The 21,059-nt window shown below is 38.8% G+C and overlaps 1 protein-coding gene across 1 annotated transcript in view; it reads right to left on the bottom strand.

Annotated features, from left to right (window-relative positions):
• The window catches only part of FLT1 (fms related receptor tyrosine kinase 1), a 178,788-nt gene that overhangs the window by 63,733 nt on the left and 93,996 nt on the right, over nt 1-21,059 (bottom strand). Inside the window, exons 13-14 of the mRNA XM_016209446.2 lie at nt 17,444-17,752; nt 12,674-12,820 (exon numbers count right to left, since the gene is read on the bottom strand). Of these exons, the coding sequence (XP_016064932.2) occupies nt 12,674-12,820; nt 17,444-17,752 (456 nt within the window). The remainder of the gene's footprint in view (nt 1-12,673; nt 12,821-17,443; nt 17,753-21,059) is intronic.

The following is a 21,059-nucleotide window of genomic DNA, read 5'->3' as shown; positions in this document are numbered from 1 at the left end:
ATATATTACAAGTCTTCCCCATTCTATGCATAGTTTTAAACTTTGTTTATGGTGAATTTTAAATACAAAAGCCTTTAAAATGATAATGTAGTAATATGTATCAATATTTTCCATTATCCTTTGTGCTTTCTGTTACCTGTTTAAAAAATTTTTTCCTACTCCGATATAAAGTATTCCCCTTATATACTTTCTTCTAAAAATTAAAAAAATCTGTTTAAAAGATCTATTTAGAATCCTGTTTTTTCTCATTTAGGTCTTTAATCCATTTGGATTTTTTGGAAAAGAGGAGTATGGTTTGAGATAGAAATATGATTTTTAACATATAAATAGCCAATTATCCAAGCATCATTTACTCAATATCTATTCTCTTCCCACTGAGTTGTGTCAGTTCTGTCAGATGCCAAGTTTCCATATATGTGTATAGTTTTGTTTTTAGGTTCTCTGTTTGTTCACAATGACCTCTTTATCTATCCCACACAAGTTGTGATTACTTGATAATACATTTTGATATTTTGTATGGCATGATCCTTTCTTCTAGATAGATTAGACACAACTTTGACTTAGAGGATATACATGGTGATAAGCTGCTATATTTTTATTAAGCCAAGACCTCTATGATCAGACCCTGCCTAGCTTTCCATTTTCTGTCCCTGCTATATTCCCTAAATATATCCCTGTTGTAAGCCATACTGATCTATTGACTCTTCATGATAAGCCTCAGCAACTTTGTACCTGTTACTTTCTTGACCTGGCCACTTGATTTGCATTTGCTTGTCATTAACATTTAGCTCAAGATGAGCTGCTCTGGAAAGCACTGTCTGATGCTCATGAACTGCTTCTCTATTCCTTTCGTACCATCTTGTGCATGCCTCTGCTCTGGCACTTACCATTTTGTAGTAAACTTGCGGACTTTCTTACTTGCCCACTTCACTGGGACTCTTGGAGAGCAGTAACTCTGCCTTATTCATAACCGAGTCCTCAGTGTATAGAGCTGTGCCAACAGACATCAGGCTCAGTAACTAGGCAAATGTCCAAATAAACAAAAAATGGCAAAGGGAATTCAGGGGGTTAGGAAATGAGTGAGCTTTGCAATGTTTGTGAATTTATGAAGCTAAGGTGACAGATAATGCTGACTCCCTATGTAGCGTTGCCTTAGGACTTGCGGAATGACTATCTCTCCTCAGTCTGTAAAATTGTATGTCAGTTAATTTTTTCATCTTAAGATTAATTCAGAGAGCTCCAATTCCTAGAGCTTAGAAAGCAAACTCAGGGAGTTTCATAGTTTTGCTAAAACATTAGCCCTAAAGGGTCAAATAAAACTTCACACTGAGTTAGTTTTTGCAGGAACTTGCAGTGTACTCCAAGAAATCGGATGATGAGATGCAGTGTCAAGACTTGCATTACCTCTTGTGTTGGTTGATGGGATTCTGGAGCACAGTGTGTGATGATGTTTATCTATGTTTTATCAATGGGATACAGTCTAAATTTTAAACATATGTCCAACTCCTTCAGTTTTTAGTATTTTCAAGGGACTTGCAATCTTGCCATTTACATATTTTGCCCAGGGAAGAGCATGAAATAGAACTTTAATCCAATTTACCACTGAATAAATAAATCTGTAGAGCTTTTGGATTCACTCTTGATGAAGTAAAGACACACCATTTGTTTGCTTCCTGCTTCTTACACAAAAATGTGACTTGTTTTCCTAAATTGGCTACTAGACTGACCAATGACTGCTTCCTGCTTCTTACACAAAAATGTGACTTGTTTTCCTAAATTGGCTACTAGACTGACCAATGACTCCTGTTTTGTTGCTCTGTTGAGCATCTATCTGTACTTCTGACTTAAAGAACATTATGTCCATCCAATGTGGCCAACTTGTCATCATCAAAACTCTCTTCATCAAAGTCCAATTCAAATAAAGTCTCCTTCGTGTAGCCTCCCCTGAACATCTCAACCGGAGGTGCTAATTTACATCCAGTAGGATTCATACCATTCATGTTGCATATTTATGAATTGCCTTTGTACCTGTTTATTCTGTGTAAGTTTTTCAAAGGTAAGGATTAAGTTTTGCTCATTTTCATTTTCTCTAGAATATAACAAAATGTCTGGTTCATGATAGGTAATTAATATGTTTGTTGTTTTAATGAAGTAAAAAGTAAATTTTGTTTGTTATTGTTATGATAGAGTTGGCACATGATATATTTTCAGTAAATAGAAACTATGATGGTGATGGTGTATGTGGTTCCAGGTACATAGTAAATAATCATACCTTTAGATTGGTAGCTTTTAAAGGCATTGATTAGCTAAGAGTTGTATCTGAACTAAGGGCCAAAAGAACCAAAATATAGATTCAAGATGGCTAAAGGTGACCCAAGAAAATTGTCTGACTGACTTCCTACAAGGGAGATTTCATATATCCAGTCAAACTTTGAAGGTTTGGGAAATTATGCCTGGGGAAGAGAAATCCAATTTTAGTAAACTACATAGGCTGACAACATTGGGGGATTAGGGATGATGGACTCATTAAATGGCACTAAAAAGATGAATGATTTCAGTGTTTTCAAGTGGTCACCATGTGGCTTCTTCCTTCTCTATGGAGAATTTTACCCTAAGATCAAGCCTCATAGCAAAGCCTTTGTACGTGTAAAAAAAAAACAGTTGGTGAAGTGTGGAGTAATGAGACATAGCGAAAAGCAGCCTTATGATAATGTGTTAAGTTGGAAGAGAATTATGAGATGTTTAAAACAGATGGTCTAATGGAAATCTGATGGGCAATGCTCTTTAGTCATGGAAAAGAGAGAAACAAGATGAGCTCTTAGATAAGAACAAGGTTGATGACAGTGGTGAAAAAGTGATATAATATTCCTCTCCATGTAATAAGGGAAAAGCCATAAACAGAGGTGCTTTCATTTGGGATAATGTCTAGCTCTTTGCTAGTTTAACTTAGAAAATTAGGTTATATAATAGTTTCCAAAAACTTTCAAGAAATTGTAAATTGGTTGACTTGAAGGGGTTATGGTTGAAGTGAGCACCTTAAAACTGTGCCAAAAACACATGTACTTTTAATCATTTAAAAATGAAAAGCATTTTTGTGCCTATTCACTGTGAACTTTGCTGTGGTTCTAATGAAATATTATTTCAAGATGACTTGGGCACTTCAAATGGTCTTTGAAATGTGTCAGGTGGTGCTAACTCTAACTCTATGATTATTAGCTATAAAACCTTAGTTATCAACTGTGTGTATTTATACATTGTAAACACGCACGCATGCACACATGTACACACATGCTCTCACCCCTGCCCTTCTATGACATCGGATGCATTTCTACTGCAGGATATAGCCATTCACCTACAGTGGCCTTTCTGTGTGTAGCGAAGTAGTGTTTCTAAGACAGGGAAATAGTATTGCATTGCGTAAGAGGTTAAAGTTAAGGAAGTGCTTTTCCATCAGTAGAAGAATAGCTAAAGTTATGAAAATACATAACATTATAGTGTATAGTTGCTAAAGTGAATGAGCCAGAATAACATGTACTGACATAGAAAGACCTCCAAGATATATTGTCATAAAAGCCAGTCATAAAACAAAACAGCACGATCTCAGCTCAAATTTATTTTAAAGATGCTGTCTTTCCTATATAACCTTACCACTGGGCACTCATGGCAATCCATTGTCTTGTTTTGTTCATCATAGCAATTATTATCATCTCATTGTATGCTATATGCTTATAGTTTTGTTTGTAAAATTTATTACCTGTAATTTTCCATCAGAATGTAAATTCAAGGTTCTGTCTTATTCCCAGCACCTAGTATATTCCTGGCACAGAGCTGGCTCTCAATGAGTAGCTGCTGAATGAATGAATGAGTAACCGAATCCCATTTACCATTTTATCCCACTCTTGCCCCATATATATGTGTGTGTGTGTGTGTATATATATATATATATATATATGCCCCTCACTTGTATATATGCATATATATAGGTAAAAAAATGGAAAAATCATTGACAAAGTACACTTTAAACAGTTACTATGTCTTAATTCTCCATAAGGGGAATTTTTATAATTTATTCTATCTGTACTATAAAATATTTTACCATGAAAATGTATTCATGTATTACCTATTTAATTAAAATAAATAGCAGTAGTTTTACAAATGACATTGTAGGCATCTTTATCAAAAGCAAAGAGCCATTGAAGTTTAAAAGCTATGCAGATCCAAATACTTAAACATTTGCAAAACTTTATGATATTGACTATGTAGAGAATGATGAAATATTCTTGAAGCAAGAAACATAGATTTATACTTCACAACAATTTACAACTTTGGACTAAAGCAATAAAAGGACAAATCAAAACCCATTCCGTCAACTGGCTACCTATAAAGTGTGTGTGTGTGTGTGTGTGTGTGTGTGTGTGTGTGTGTGTGTGGCCTGACATATAGTATGTTTTCTGTTTTATTTTTCAGTAATGTTCAGCTTAATTATGACCAAGTTAAATGAAATGGCTACATAAGCTAACTACAGACTTATTCTTTAAGACTCCCTAGTAGCAGGAGATTATATGAAAATCAAATTTATCACTTGGTTGTGGGGTGGAGCAGAAACAAACTTTCTTGATTTGACTTTTTAGCAGGGATTCGGAGTCATGCGAGTGATGGGCTGAGTTCATTGCTTAGGTTATCTGAGAATATATTTGTGTGCATATTTTCCTTGATTGAATCAGGATAGTGGTGACCCAGCTGCATTACTGTGTGGCACTTTTGGTTCTGGTTAAACTGTTTCAAGTTTGTACTTGGGTAGAGGAGAGGTTTCCATGCAAAATGTAGACATGTGAAATAGAGAAACCTCATCTAATTATTTTGCTGAGAGAGAAAAAAGACTTATCTAAGGTAGTGTACAAGTTTGCATTCTTTAGTGACCCATGTTTCAGTGTGGCCTGGGCATTGAGACCCCACCCACTCTAAGAGCCCAAACAGTGGCTCTAGTTTGGGGGTTAGTGACTTTGGATGGGGTACAGCCCCTGACATCTCTGGGATGACTGCTGAGAGTCTACTCTCCCTGGTCTCCCATCATATCCCCCCTTTTCTTTATTTCTCCCCTTTTTGTTTTTTTTCATTCCCTATTTATTTTCCTCTGCTACTGATCCCTCAAGCATCGACTGCTATTCAGACAAAACAAGCTGCTGACCTTGGCCATGCCAAACTACAATTCCTTATGTTGTAAGAGAACTATAGAACTGTTGTATGTCACAGAAAGAATCAAAAGAGGAGGCTAATTCACAGTCAAAAGGGAGACGCTTGTTTCTGTTTGAGACGATCAAAAAGTTCTGAAACTAGATGGTGGTGATGGTTGCACAACTTTGTGAATATACTTAATGTTACTGAGTTGTACCTTTTAAAGTGGTTAGAATGATAAAATTTATGTTATGTGTATTTTGCCACAATAAAAAAAGGGAGAGGCTTTTCCCAAAATGATGCCCATTTCTTATATTCTAAATTTTTCATTTGAAAATTCAAGGACTTTAAAAAAGGCCCATGAGCACTGAAACAACTAGCAGTGGGCCCTGCTGTTGATACGAACGGCTTTGTGCCACCTCATGTGTGGCCCCTCGGTTGGGTCTTGCTGTGAGGCTTTTCTGGGCTGAATGGGGCTGAGGTTGCTATGCTGGAAAATGCGTCCACTATAGTTTGGGGGGCAAAGCATTAGGATTTGATATGACGCTGTGTATGTATGTGCAAGAACTAAATATGCTGGAACCTGACAATAAAGAGGTATATTTGGAGGGGGAGTCAAGGTTGATTCTCTATAAAAAACCTACCAATTTCCAAAACAAAATGGGACTTTACTGGTGGGTTACTTTACTTTCCTGGGTGTAAACCACAGAACGAGCCCTACAGCTATACCTGTTAGTCTCCTGGAACTGGGCAGACACCAACTAGTCATTGCAGCATTTCCGGCAGTGAATCAAGTCATAGTCTCCCTTTTTCACCATGTTAGGGCTGCGGTTCAAGTCAGGGTTCCTTTTTGTCTGGGGCCGGGCTCATAGCTCTGAACTCTGGCAGTGCCAACCAACTGAATGTCTTCCCTGCTATTACCTTACCACTCCTCTCCCTAATTCTACTCCTTTCTCCTCACCTTCTGAATGGAAGCTTATCCTCAGGAAAGAACCAAGCCTTGGTTCCGCAACACCTTCAGAATGTCCCTTGTGCTTATGTTGTTGTCAGAGGTCCAACTAAACCTTGAGAACTTGGTTGAAGATTCTGGCAGGGGAGAAGTGCTACTGGTATATCTGTCTATAGAGAAGCTTGGCCTTCTTCGTCTGGGTACCTGACGCATATTGAAGGGAAAGGAAGGGTGAGAACACCTGCTCAGCCGATCACATCAAGAGATTGACTGGCTCAGTGGGGGTGATGGAGCAGCCAGGTCACCTTCCCATGCACTGCCCTGCGTGAGCTTGGGCATCTTGTACACATTTCTCTTCTGCAATATTTCTTAAATCACTATGCATCATAAGGGTGGATTTCATGAGAAAGAAAAGGCAATTACTACTCAAGTTTTACAAAGGAAAATTGACATTTCTGCATTTTATTCTTACTAAGAAATCAAGTGATGCTGCTAATCCTAATAGCCTGAGGGGAACAGTTTGTCATCCCTAGGCATTAACATCCACATTCATCTCTTCCCTTTCCTTTTCCTTAAGAACTTTCCTAGATCTATGCAAACCACTTTCAACTTCAGATATAATTCTGTCCCCGTGGGTACTAGGACAGTAGGTCACCTTGATCTGACCAGGTCCCTAGGTCACTACTCCATTAATGAATATTATTAATCAATGGGTTAGAGCAATTCTCTTCTCTTCCAGCCTCAGTCTGTTTAAGACAGAGCTTATTCTTTCTAAACTCTTTGTTGTCCCAGTCTTACTGCTTCAATCTTAAAGTATTCTGAAAATGCTTTGCTGTCACAGAAATTTAGGTTAAGTAGTAGTTTGATGATTTTTTTGGGTTCAGGCAGGCTTGACTGAAAACATCGCAGGCCAGCATTGCCTTCTGGTCTCTTAAATACTTTCAGAGGCGAGTTCGTTACTTTATTCAGTACTTTAATGACTTCTTCAGAAACTCCAGCTTTTTCTGCACAGCTGTTTGTGAGATAATTCTTTCTGTGTCAGTGTAAAACCAGGATAGATAGGCCTTTTGCCACATCTGCTTTGCAAACATATCTCGACTGTTCACAGTGCCATCTCTGAAGGAAGTTGCCAACAGTACCCCTTGCTCATACAATATGCCCTTTGAACATATTTAGGAGACTCTGTGAAGTGTGAGGTAGAAAGGTGACTTGATCATTTTGAAAGAACTGCCAGTCCCTTGGGCAGGTGGCTGGAGAAGTAATAAAGACAATTGGGGAGTCATACATTTTCCAAGGTGACCTCATCCCATTGTTCCAAGTTTGGGTGCAAACCTTTTACATTTTCAGCCCAACAGAAATGAATGTTTCTTAAAAGATCTTTGCTGTCTCCATACCCCTAAGAATCAAACCATACTCAAAGCAGCCATTGTCACATGAGATTTGTCTCCAATTAGAGCTCTTGCATGGTGCTTTTTTGGAATCGGTCCTCTCACATTATGTTTTTCTTTTATGCCCAGCTCTTTATATTATACTCATGTTAGTTGGTCCATTCTCTTTTTACCTGTCCCTTCAAAGTAAATATGTCTCAAATTACCTTCTTCTTTCAACTCTTTGTACCCTATCAGTCCCTCTTAATAGTTACCAGTTGCTTTTTTACTCAGCTCTAATTTGGAGGTTCTCCTACCTTTATTACTTCTTGCATATTTTCAAGAAGTAATAGAGAGAAACATTGATGTGAGAGAGACACATTGATTGGTTCCTCCTCCATATGCCTCGACCAGGGCCTGGGACTGAACCTGCAACCCAGGTACGTGCCCTTGACTGGGAATTGAACCTGAGACCCTTTGTTGCTCAGCCAATGCTCTAACCACTGAGCAACACCGGCCAAGGCAGATTCAGTTTTCTTGTTCACTGCTGTATTCTTCAAGTCTAGCACAGCACCAGACACAAAGTTGTGTCTTATTAATATTTGTTAAGTGAGTAAAAGAGTGTTGGGCTGATATGGAATGCATTCTGGACCTTTTAAAACGGAAAAGTAACTAGATTTGGGTTCAAAATGATTTTTAACCTTATATATGGCATGTCCACTCTTTAAAAAATGCTCTAAAATTTTTTATTATGCTTTAAAATTTTTTAATAAGATAAAAAAATAAACTGTAGTCTTTAGGAAGCTTAATTTTTAAGGGTTGGAAATGAGAAGATATTCATTGTTTTAAATACATGCTTGTTTATGCCCACAAGGTCATTTAAAACTAGTACCTATCTGTCCTTTTGTGAGTGATGTGAGCCACTGCTGAGCTGCACAGCTTCAGTGTGCAGAGCACAGCCCCACAGTCCCACTTCTGGCTTAAGCCATGGTTACCCACCCACTAACTATGATTTGGAGCCAGTCATTCCTCCTCCTGTCTCCACTTCCCCATCATTTGGTCTGTAAATAGGCATAACAATTTAACAAACTTCATGGAACTGTTTTGAGGAGCAAACAAATTACTATTAATAAAGTGCTCAGAACAGTACCAAGTACCCAACAAGTGCTCATTCTGTTAAAATAGACTGGGAAATGCATCTAATAATATTACCTACCTCAGATGATACTTGTGAAAAGTAAACGAGGTATTTGTAAAACTCCTAACACAGTGCCTTAGTATCTGGTGAATGCTCAATCAGTCTTTATTATTTATTTAATAAAGAAGATGTATTAAGACATAGCTACCTACAAAGGTTTTAGAAATAAGCACACATAAAACAAGAGAACAACTGAGTGACATGCTCAGTGACAGGAATTGAAACTAAACCTAGATCCCTAGTGAGGGCAGCCTTGTGGTGAGGCTGATGGGGAGGAGAGACTGTGTGCCAGCTGGAGTAAGTTGGAATTAGTAGCGTGGGGCGCTGCAGTGGAGACCCAGAAAGCCTGAACTTTTGCTGGAGCTGCCAGGCTGGCAGTAGAGCGCCCTCTCTGCGGGGTGCCGGGCAGCATGGCCCCCAGCGTGCCTCTTTTCTTCTATCTGGGTTGCCCTGGTGGAGTCACCTCACGTCCCCTGTGTGTAGCTTTCCTGGGCTTTTATGCTGAGGGTCCCTTTTGTTCCTGCTTGATGCCCCTTTGACCCAAGACTTTACTACTCAGCTTTTATAACACTTTCTTAAAATTGCATTTCTTCTGTAGAACGGCTGTGCCCCACTGAAAGGTTTTCCTGAAAGGAAATGAGAACGGAGGAAAAAAGTCCTAGTTCCCTAAGTTCTTTCAGCAGGCATTTAGTGGCCACTCGTCTAGAGCGTGAGCTCTCGTGTACCCTGCTTCCTCTCTCATATTTTCTTTGGAACAGAGTAAGTTGTTATTTAACAAATAACAGTGATAATAGGCAGGATTCTATCAGAGATCCCAGGCCACTAAAATACTATCAGTATATAAATTCTTCCTGAGTTGCCAGGCTTCATATAAAAGATGCTTCTCAAGTCTCTAAAGAATGTAGTTTATTCTCAAGGCTTTTAAATTCAGTCTAGCTTTTCAAAGACTTAGTATAATAAGGACTAGCTTTTAGTCTTCCAGGCTGTGAGCTTGATGTTTTTCCATTTTAGCTTTGGTTACCTGTAATCTTTGCTCAGAGGCTTGTAAAAAGAAATAAGCATAAAAGAATTGGTATTTTTGAAGATATCTACATGCATGAATATAAGGATCATAGTCACAGAGCATATTGCATTGGCTGCTGAATTCGCTGCCTCAGATAGGAATCTTGCATATAAAACTTTATAAATATTATATGCCTGTAAGAGATTATCTCCAGAAAAGTACGAAATTCCTTTCCAAAAGGCTGTAGTAGTTTCAAAGAGTAAAGAAAAAGGGAAGAGAGATAAAATTGACAACTTAGTATAGTTAAACTCAACAAATCTTAATAGTAGCATATTACAGTAATATCTATGAAAGGTTTTATGTAAGAATTTCTATAAGACTCTTTAGATATTTTTCTTTTGGACCTCAAAAGATCAAAGAGAGCTGGGAGGAAGGTACCTTTATTGGATTTAGAGTTGTCTGACATTTGACAACTCACTGGCCAATTTCTATATGAATGAAGTAGGTCAGAGGGAGCATTTACTAAGTCATGGCCACGTGCCAGCTTAGTCATGTTAACTTACTTAAGCCTTACCGCGTACCTGGGCGGTCAGTATTATCCCCATTTTATCAATAAGGACATCAAGGCTCAGAGAGGAAGGGTTAAGTGAGTTGCCTGAATCCTCTGACCCATGAGGGGAATGCTAGGACTCGAACCCTCCCTGGCACCTCATAACTTTTTTCCATTTGTAGTAATTGCCTTGGAACATTCTCTTGCCTTGTTCATCTTCTAGCCCCAGAATGCTCTTGAGTTTTCAAAATTGGTTCAACTCTAATAATTCTTTAACCTACATCCAAAGTATGAAAACTGAACTTAAGTCAAATTTACTTCTTTCAAAGAATCACCCAACATCTTACATTAACATTTCATGAAGAGTATTTTGTGACAGAAAGTTGGGGGAACACAGAACTTGAAACCATAGTATACTTGATTTCTTTAGTAGAGGACGTCTTTGGGTGTTTAACATATTGTTGTGAACACTGAATCTCTAAGGGGAGGACGTTATAGGTATGGTTTTGCAAGCTATTTATTTATTCATCTTTTAATTTTGGTAGAATACCTCAAGAGATTAGTTTTTTATGAAGCTACACATCTCAATAGTGTGTCATCTTGGAGAAGTGACTTTACTTGTTTGGGCCTAAATTTTCTATTTTACAAATGGGGCTAAAGATATTCCAAAGGTCCCTTTCACTTTAAAAATTCTATGATATAGTCCCCTCTTCCCCCACCAAGTTTAGGCATTTGGGCTATCAAGTGAACTTGCTAAGGTTTTCTGAAAACTATTCATTCATTCATTCATTCATTCATTCATTCATTCATTCATTCATTCATTCGAGACATTTATTGATTACCAAGCACTATGCCAGTCTTTGAGGATAAAAAGACAAATAAAATACAAATAAGACGAAGCTATCTTGTCTGCCCTCAGGGTGAGGGAATGATGTGATGATACACACATAGTAAGAGAGCATACACAGAAAAGACGGTATGATATAGTAAGAGGGCAATAAAACATGTGGAGATAGACATATGCACTGATGATTATTAAACAACTCAGGAAGGAAAAATAGAAACATTCATAAATAATGACTCATGGAGGACTTGCCTCCTTTTGAAGGAGATGAGTAAGGCTTTCTGGAGGGTGAATACCTGACCTGAGTCTTAGGGATGGGTGGGTATTAGGTGGTGGGAAGGCAGGGAAGGTAGGGACCACAGAAACGGAAAAAGCATAGGGAGCTGAAGCAGCGTAACATGCACGCACAGTGGGCAGTGGTCCCCGGGAGTTCGCAGTGGTCTCCAAGAGTTTGGCAATTGCTAGAATATAAAGTTTAAGGTGAGTATAGAGTTGTAGGAGTAGGCAGGGCCAGTTGTTGAGGGCCTTCTCTGTCAGATGCTTGAACTTGGTCCTGTGATAAAGAGCCAACAGAACACTTGAAATGGGGAAGTGACATGTTCCCAGTTGCATTTTATACAGCTGTGTGGAAAATAGATACAAAGAGAGAAAAGAGAGCTGGGGAGACCAGTTAGGACACTGCAAGATGTTCAGGCGATAGGTAATGGGCACCTGAACCAAGAGAATAACAATAGGAAAGCAGAGGAAAGACTGGATTTGAGAAGTATTTAGTATTTAGTCGGCTTAACCCGTTCGGCCTGGTGACTAATTAGGAGCAGGGTGAAGGAGAGGCCATTATACTACAAATCTTTCTGTGCATTAAATTCAGATGGGGGACTTTGAGTAGAAGACTCACATTTAAGGACCACTTCATATTGCCAGTTCTTTGATTTAGGTTGTTGGGATATTGCAAATAAATGGCAATTTTATTTTTAATATAAATGTTCTTATTAATCTAAATTATAAATAAGTTTACATAAAACTTACTTAACCACAGAATTATAAAGCAAGCAATAGATAGTGTTTATAGTTATTGAGTTAAGTGTAGTTTTAAAATATATTTTTTGTTGAAGGAAAATGAACACATGACCGTTAGTTTATATTTTATTTACCAGTATTATAAAATATAATTTTAAATATTCTTCTTTTTACCAAATCATTAAAGTTGGCATAGGTGAATTTAAAAGATTATAAATCTACTCTGAACTTCATGTATGCCAAGCGTTCAAAGCTCTGCTATCCCTCAAGCCAAGGAATTAATCCAGACAATATTTCCCTGTTGTCAAGGTGAATTGAAACTTTTTTGAGTAGCTCTTAGCATTTCTTTCTGAATGTACTGTTTAAAGCGATTCCATAGGGTTAGAAATATGGCCTGCATAGGACCATAGGCTCAGATAGTCCTTTGAAGTTGATGTAAGTATGAACCGGAGCCCAGTTTCTCCGAGCTCTATCAGCAGGTGGTTCTAGATGTCCTGGCTGGCGGTGCAGCAATGTTAACGGAAGAAGGGGACAACGAGGGAGGGTAAACACAAGGAAAACTTCTCTTACCAGGTTCTTGTTGTATTTTGCGGTTGTTTTTAAACCAGGTGATCTGAGGCTCAGGGATGCCGTTAGCGTGACAGTCTAGAGTAGTGGAGCTGCTGACAGCCACTGTGTGATCACTGAGGTTTCGCAGGAGGTATGGTGCTTCCTGATCTAGTGAATAAAGAAAGAGAATTGTTATTACTCATCAGTCTTATTTTTTTACTATATATGCATCTTACATTTGAAATATATAAACAGCAAAACTTGACTATAAGGTTTCATTCATATTTTGTTCCCTAAATTTCTCTTCCGTGATTAACCTACTGCTCCCTCTTTATTAAGTTGATACACTACATTGAAATTCATTGGAACACAGAGTAAAATCAAGAACTAAATTCTTTATTTTTAGATTTTAATATCAAGGTTTTTTGCCTGGCCAACTGTTTTTTATTTTATTTTATTTTATTGTTTGAGAGAAGCCTTTCTAAAACCTAAGGATTTTGCATAATATTTTGGGAACTAGAAAGGAAAAACATGATTTTGGAGATAGGTTTGTAATGACTTTTTACATAAATGTATAGCATGGTGGTGATGAGCTACTATAATTTTGTATGTGCTTGTATTGCTGCATTCGTGATGGCAGGTGTGTGTTACTCAGCTTTAGTAACCTGAGTTGCAAGGCAGCAGACCAAACAGGAGAATTTCTTGAACTTTGAAAGCTTTATTGATTATTTCCTTCCTCCGTTCCCTTCCCAAATGCAAGCCACCAAAGGATCCATTCAAGAGGCAGAGGCACAGACTTGTGGTTTTTGCACTATATAATAGTACAATATTATATTTTATATTATTTTCTCTTAAAACATACAAATATGATACAATACAATTTATTTTAATAAAATGCCAACCAATATAGTACAACAAAATGAACTTAATACATTAGGATGCAATACATTACAACATTAAAATCCCACATAGGAACAGCAGTACCCCCAAGGCCCCAATGAGTACAGTGTCTATTTAATGAAGTAGTCAGTCAGTCCTGCTGATGTATATACATTCTAGTTAGGTGGGTGCTCAAGCTTTCAAGGTAAAAGAATAAAGACAACTCCTAATGTCTTTCCCACCCTCCCAAATCAGCCATTTCCCCCCCTTGTAGCAAATTCTGTAACAGAAATCAAAAGAGTTTTGGCATAACTTACACATTCTGCGTCACTGGTTTCAATAATGAGCTTTCTCTGACCATTTCTGATTTTCTCATCTTATTGTACTAAAACTGTGAAAGCAGCTTAGGAGTGATTACAATGCTATAAGAGATGACACATTGCCATGGCTTTGGTTCCATGTCCCTGCAGGGTTCTGCCGAGTCCCCAAACCTTTCTCTTATTCCTGCAGGGAAACTCTCAGGATTAGCATTCATTGAAGCAATTTAGAAATCTCAGGTTAAAAAGTGTATTATCATATAACTTTTAAACATGTTGATAAAGTATAACATGGCAGGGTTACTATGTTAGAAGAAACCGATTTCTCATTAAATTTTGATTTCCATAGCTTATCATTAGTCTTTTCTCATTTTATACAAAATGAAATCTAAAGGCAATAAGACTGCTGAAGGAAATGCTCTCATCTATAAACGCTTCAAACATTGTGTGGAATGAACTATAGCAACCATCCTTTTGCCTGTTTCCATGTGTCTTTCCTCGTCTATCTTGCCCCTAAGCAGAACCATTTGAATATTTCTGCTTCTGCATTCTGTGCAATCTGTCAAATTGCTTTTACTGATGGAAAATGCAGCCATCTATCAAAATCTTTAATTTTGGTAACTCTTACATGCTTGATAATTACAATTTTGACAGTTTTACATGGGAAAGACCCCAGACATGCCAGTGAAACACTGAAGTAATAAAGAATAGTATTTACTGTTTAGTGTCTTACAGCGGCAAGCCAACTTTGACATATCTCATTAAAACTCAGATCTAGTTCACTGCATTATACTTTTAATAGGTTCTCTGAGTACATTTATTATTTCCCATGAACTAAAAATGCTAAAATAATCTTCCATAACCCATAGGCCTTATTATAAAATGGAAGTCTGAATATAGGGCTTACAGCACCCAGATAATTTTCATAGCTACAAACTGTAACATCATCAACACAGGCAGGATTTGGCTTTTCCGGCAGGTGTACTGGAAAGCAATGCTTATGGAGACGAGAACATTTGTTTTTAACAAAAAAACATCATGAAGAACATTCAGAGGCCCTCTCTGTCCTACACAAACTTCAGACAAGAGAAACGGCAGAAAGGCTGCCGAACAAACATAGGACTTTCCATTAAGTACAACGTTTACATAAACATGTCTGAAACATACAGTATTACGATTTTTTTCTTTGTACCCATTTCTGAAAAAAACATTCTCTTATGAGAAAATTCTCATTTCTGGCTAGTTTCTAAATGACCAATCAATCAAGGAGTCAGTCTATCAATTCCCACTTTATGCTTTATAATAATCTGTTTTGACATTTTAAATAAGAAAAGTACATCAAACCCATATTTTTAAACCTAAGTTATTTCATGGAAATAGGTAGCTGCTTTCCAAAAGTTAACAAAGTGGAGCTGATCCCTTCAAACTGAGAAAATCAGAAATAACAGACTATTTCTGCTGGTTATCAATAGCCAAAGAGAGCTCCCACCTGGCTCTTCTCTTACTTCTCAGTGTTACTGCCCCAGAGATCCGCTAGGCCCCAAGAATACAGTGTCTACTCGCCATTGGAACGGGGCCTGAGGAGCCAGCCTCGGGCCCCCCAATCCATCTCTCCTTCTCCACACCGGCTCTTCCTTCTCTTTTTCTTGTTATGTTCCCCGTACTCCACACTCAAAAGAGTAACTAACTTTAAAAAAATGTGTTTTCTTTTTGAAACTCTCTGGGAGAACTAATTACACAGTGAACAACTAATTACAGTATTCTTAAAATCATCTCCTGTGAATATAGAGACCTTTCCCCTCCCCATGAAAACTGCAAGTGCAGTTTTAAGGGGAAGGAAATGATAAACTCTGCATGGCCAAGTCAGCCTGCTTTCAAAAGCACTCCCGCAACCATTCCATTTGCTTTTTAAGCTTTCCTAAAAATGGAGGCTCCCCAGCTCTGTGGTCCTGAGGCATTGTTTCCTGAAGGAACACACTGATTCATAATGAACAAAGCCAGGCACAGGAGCCATAGGTAAGAGATACAATTGATTATTCTTTCCTTAGGGCTGACAGCTTCCAGGTTGCTAATTGTTTTCAGAGCTTTCGGGGCTCCATAAAACTGGCATTCTGGGGAAACGGTATTGTTTACTCTTTCACACTTTGACAAAAGCAATTCCCAAGTGAAAGACAAGTTTAGCCGTGGGACAGAGTCTGTTCCCTAAAGTAGGAAACAGTCCAGAGAGTTCCCAAGCCTGAGAAGTTGTCATATTGTCAGCTCCTGTTGACTGCCGGTCCACTTCTCAGCCTTGGCTATTTTGGTCAGTATGATTTGTTTTTCAATAGTTCATGCAAGTCACATATAATGATCAATCATAAATGAAAACAACAGAACAGTACATATTAAACTGGAGAAGAAAAGTCACTTTCCCCTCAAATGCAAGCTTAAAACAAGAGATATAAATCTCTCTTGATTTAAAAATACTGTGTTTTCCAGTGACTCTGAATTCTGCTTCTGTAGTTTTGCCATTTCTTAATCCCCACAAAAGCCCTATTGACATAGGTATATGAGGAAGGAGACTTTTTTAATGGGCAAATTTTAGGTTTACATTTAGGAGAATGCATTAAATTTCTGGTTACGGGGGCCTTTATTAACCGTTGACTGTGGTGCACCTTTGAATGCCACCAATTAAACAGGACAAAGTTCTTTAAGAGAATAATCAGGGGACAAAAATATTTGAAACGAAGGCATGATCCGCGTTCTTCTAGGTGCTGTCAAGGCCCTTTAGCCCCTCGGAAGCAGTGACTGGTTTACCAGCCGCCCACATTGCACAAGACGGAGCGGCCTTGATTGTGGTGGCCTGTCCTGATTCATACTGTGATAAACCTTTAATACCTTTGAATTATACCAACACTTGCACCGTGGGACCCATTTTAGAAGCTCCAGCTTAAGATGAATGTGCTTAATGTAAAAAAAAGCATTTTCAAATAAATAAGCATTATAACGTGCTATCCAGATACTATTTACAAATGAAAAACAGAGGAAATAATACAAAATAAAACCAGGCCGAGGTCCGAAAGAGTCTCAAATTCAACTGTACTCATTCTGAGCTGGAAAATTAACTTATACATGTCCATCTTTGGCAGAAACCAGCATCTGTTTAAATTATTCAGTTTGTGCAGCTTTAAAACTTAAAAATAAAAAGAGGTTGGCATCAAAGTGGAAGGAAAGGATCAGCTCCCAGTTGTTGTTTATCAGGCAGGAGAAGACAGCAAAGAGCAAAAGCACAGAGTGTGCCTGCGGGGATCCTCCAAATCCAAACGCGCACCAGGTCACCAGGTGGGTCCCAGAGAGACCCTGAGCCTGATGGGGAGCCCAGCGAGGGCCTGGGGGTTCATTATTACTCCCATTATCTCCAAATTCATTTTGGGAGGAGCATCTCCTCTGAGCCAGAAAGTTAGCAACAGTGACAATAAATCAAGATGATATGAGACAACTGTTACTTTTGAATGAGTCCTTTAATGTTTTACATTACTTTGTGTGGTACAATCATTCCTTGTGCTTTTAAATTTGGAGATCCGAGAGAAAACAGCCTTTTTGTTGCAGTGCTCACCTCTAATTGTAACTTCTTTCTTCTGAAGGATGTCTTCCCCTGTGTATATGTTCCTGGCTCTGCAAGCATAGGTGCCTGAATCTTCCAAGGAAACGTTCTTGATGAGAAGGTGAAGCGTCATGGAGTGCTCCTTAGTGACGGTCGTTTTTTGCCTGCTAATACTGTGGTGCATGGTTCGGTTATTAGCTGTCCGCAGCTGAATCCAAGTAATGTCTCTGTATAAGAACTTGCTAACTGTGCAAGACAGTTTCAGGTCCTCTCCTTCCGTAGGCATTTTTTCCAAGTTAATGTGGAACCCATTTGGCACATCTATAAAATAAGAATAAAGGACTTTGGTTTATAGAAAAACCAGTGTGTCAGAGCATCAGCATTAAAAGAATGACTATTCATCTGTTGATTTTAGGGGAAATGATCAAACATAGCAGGTGGGAACCAACTAATTTCATTCCATCAGAAGCAGGAAATGCCAAACAGGACACTTAGTAGGATGGGACATTTTCCTTATTTGCCCCAAAATGCTCTTCAAAACAGAATTTTTTTGTACAACTTGGGATGATAACTATGCTTCCCATTTCTCTATCTTAGAGAGAATTACTGGTAAATGGACAAAATAGTAAAGTAGTAACAGCAATTTGTACTAAAAATCAAAGATGCTCTTATAGTCAAACTTACCCAAAGTAAGTTGTGAAAGTGAGACTAGGAAGTCCCAGGCACGTGTAAGGAGACCCAGTCATGCCAGTCAGCGCCACTGCCGCCCTGGCGTTTCCAGTGAAGAGCAGCTAATTTCCCAAGCTCCCTGCAGTTGGGTTGCTAGCATCCTCCCCCGCTGCTCTCCCACTGCTTTGCCTGCTCTTTGCTGGCACAGTGGGTTAAGTGGGCAGAGAAGAGCCAGCTTAGTCCACCCAGACATCAATGAGCAAAGATTTCTTCTGAAAATGTGGACAATTGATCTGGAAGAGTTGCTGGATTCCAATGTGGTGGCAATGGGGCAGGGGAGAATAATTTTAAAAATCAAACTACTCTCAAAAGCTTATTAAACATTTTCTTAAAGTGACTGTGTCATTAAAAGCCATTTTTTCCAGTGTCCATTCCTAATTAACCTTCATCTCCATCTTTAAGTGCCTCTGGCAACACCTCATGAGCTCTACTCAGCTTTCTCACCCTGGACCATTATTTAGCTTTTGCCCTGAGAGTTTCCAGGCTCATTTTGGACCATTTCACCAGAGGATTTTAAAAAACCATTGGCTACTGGCCCTGAACTTGTCTGCTCTCAAAACCCTTGCATTGCTTGTCCCTAGCAGCGTATCTGTATTTGAGCAAAGAATTTGGGCCAACATTTTACAAAGTTCTTTGAAGATGAAAAGCATTATGTTATGCTATTATTATTATTATCCTTTGGACACAAAGCTATAAAGAAACCTTTAAACCTTAAAGGGACAATAGTCCAAAATTAGATATCATATCAACTCTTTCCTAAATCTCACTTTGCTTGTTTTTCTGATTTTTCTGGCCTTTGGCTTTATTATAAAGTGTCACGTCTGAAGAAATGCCAAAGTATTCATTTGAAACCTGGGAGCGGGGGTAACAGTGGCTTATGAAGCTGTCAGTGGTTGGAAAGAGAAGCGACCAGTGGAGGTTTTCCTGCCTTCAAAATGAAAACCTAAGGATGTGCCAGAAGATGCAGAAGCAGCTGACAGTCATTTTTAACATAACAATAAGATGTCAGAAATAACCCCTGTAACTCAGCATCTTTCTATATTTGGGATATTTTCCAAACATAAGGGTTAAAACAGCAGCCATGAACTTTTACAAGTACACTAGAACAGACCTATTGTACACTGGTTGCCATCAAATCATTTCTTTCAAGACCATAGACTCCATTTTCGAGGTCTCATCTGGTATCAGAACCTAAGTGAGCCCAAGTCACACCATTGAGATCAAGTAGAGAGTTTCTATTTACTTCAGTGATTTGAAACTTCCTGTGGAAATTAGCTCACAGGTTTCCTGATGGAAGATTTTGTTTATCTTTGCCAAGCACCACCAGGAATCTCAAAATAAAATGCATTTAGTGACATTGGGAAGCCAAGGAGATAAGGCAGTGCTGTTCCTGTTTCACACTCAGTAATTGTTAACACACCCATAGTTGTGCTGGGTGCCAGCAAACAGCACAAATACACACACAGGGAAAGAAAAGACCCAAATAGGTTTTGAGGTCTGTTCTTCACATGGGGGACACTGTCACTGAAGCTAATTTGGTGTACGTCACCAGACAGCTGCTTAGAAATGATTATCTGTTTCTCAGCATCGCCCCTTTGGTATTCTCTTTTGACCCACAGAAGATGATAAATAAAATGTCCTAAAACGAGTTAATGAATCCAGAGGGATTTTTCTCCTTAATTCATGTTGATTTTTTTGCCTGAGTACAAAAATAGACCCAAGAAAGGACTGCCTTCTAACTCTCAGAGTGAAAACAAGAAATCTTCCCAGACTTTGGCACCTGTTGAAGATTCAGCACAAGCATCATGAGCATCGACTAACACTCATCTATCTAGCACGTATCACCCATGGCAGCTTGCGAGGTGTCCAGGAGAAGCACAGACGCTTGGCCAGGAGAGACATTCGACCTAGGATCAGGTGAAAGAGCCACCTGTCCACACAGGGCACACATTTTGACTTGATTGGTCAAGCATGTGAGTTGAGTTCATGAAAGAGACAAGCACAGCAATGAAAGGATGCGAGGTATCTCATTAGTCAGGTGGGAATAGGAAGGCTTCCCTGCGACCAGAGAGCAGAAATCCCATTCTCTAAAAAGGAAGCGCGCGGTTACCAGAAAGTGCTGCTTTTTCAAGTAGCTGCTGTGTATGTGCAATGGCACAGTTCAGAGTTGGAGCAGTGAGGGGCTCTAGTGGCCACAGGTAACCACTTTTCATCAGTTTGGAAGGCGACTCTAAGTTATTACTGCATTTTAAGGGGCAACATGATTGAAACAAGGCTCAATAAAGATCCAAATCCAGATCTAGAGTTAAAGCAGTTAAATTTCAGACAGATCTTTTAAAGCATTATGTGCACGAGGTCCAGGAATAAACACAGAAAACAGACATGTAAGGTGCGACATTCCCAACAGTACCCGGTTTCAGCTCCAGGGAGGGTAAGTCTAGTGACAGATTTGAGTAAGGAAAAGGTAATAATTAGTTTTGAAATAATGAGTAAGCAAACGAATCTGTTATCACCAATCAAAACTAGAACTTTTCGGGACCGGTAAGAAAGAATTCAGAGAAATTATATTCCAGGCAATGGGGGCTTGATTGACTAAACTTGTGCTCAATTTTAGGATTAAAGTTCTTGCATTTATGAAGGAAAAATGGTGAGAGCTTCAAGTAGGTATGTTTGAATTGAATTCTCAGTGCTCCTTTCTGTGGACAAGCCCTGGGATCTAGAAAAGGTCTCATCCACTCCATGGTTATTAATTGTATAAAGTAGTGTGAGGTGAGAGGGAATTTCTTTCTGAATTCAGCTGATAATCTTGATCAGCTTCTCCAGATGGGCACCTATCAGCAACAATACCATGCGTGGGTATATGACGGGGCAGGGAAGAACTCAGCGGGGCTGACAGGCG

The sequence above is a fragment of the Miniopterus natalensis genome, chromosome 2, assembly GCF_054644295.1.
Source record: "Miniopterus natalensis isolate mMinNat1 chromosome 2, mMinNat1.hap1, whole genome shotgun sequence".
NCBI classification, from domain to species: Eukaryota; Metazoa; Chordata; class Mammalia; order Chiroptera; family Miniopteridae; genus Miniopterus; species Miniopterus natalensis.
The sequence above is the reverse complement of the archived record's forward strand: the minus strand, read 5'-3'. Positions and strand labels throughout refer to the sequence as shown.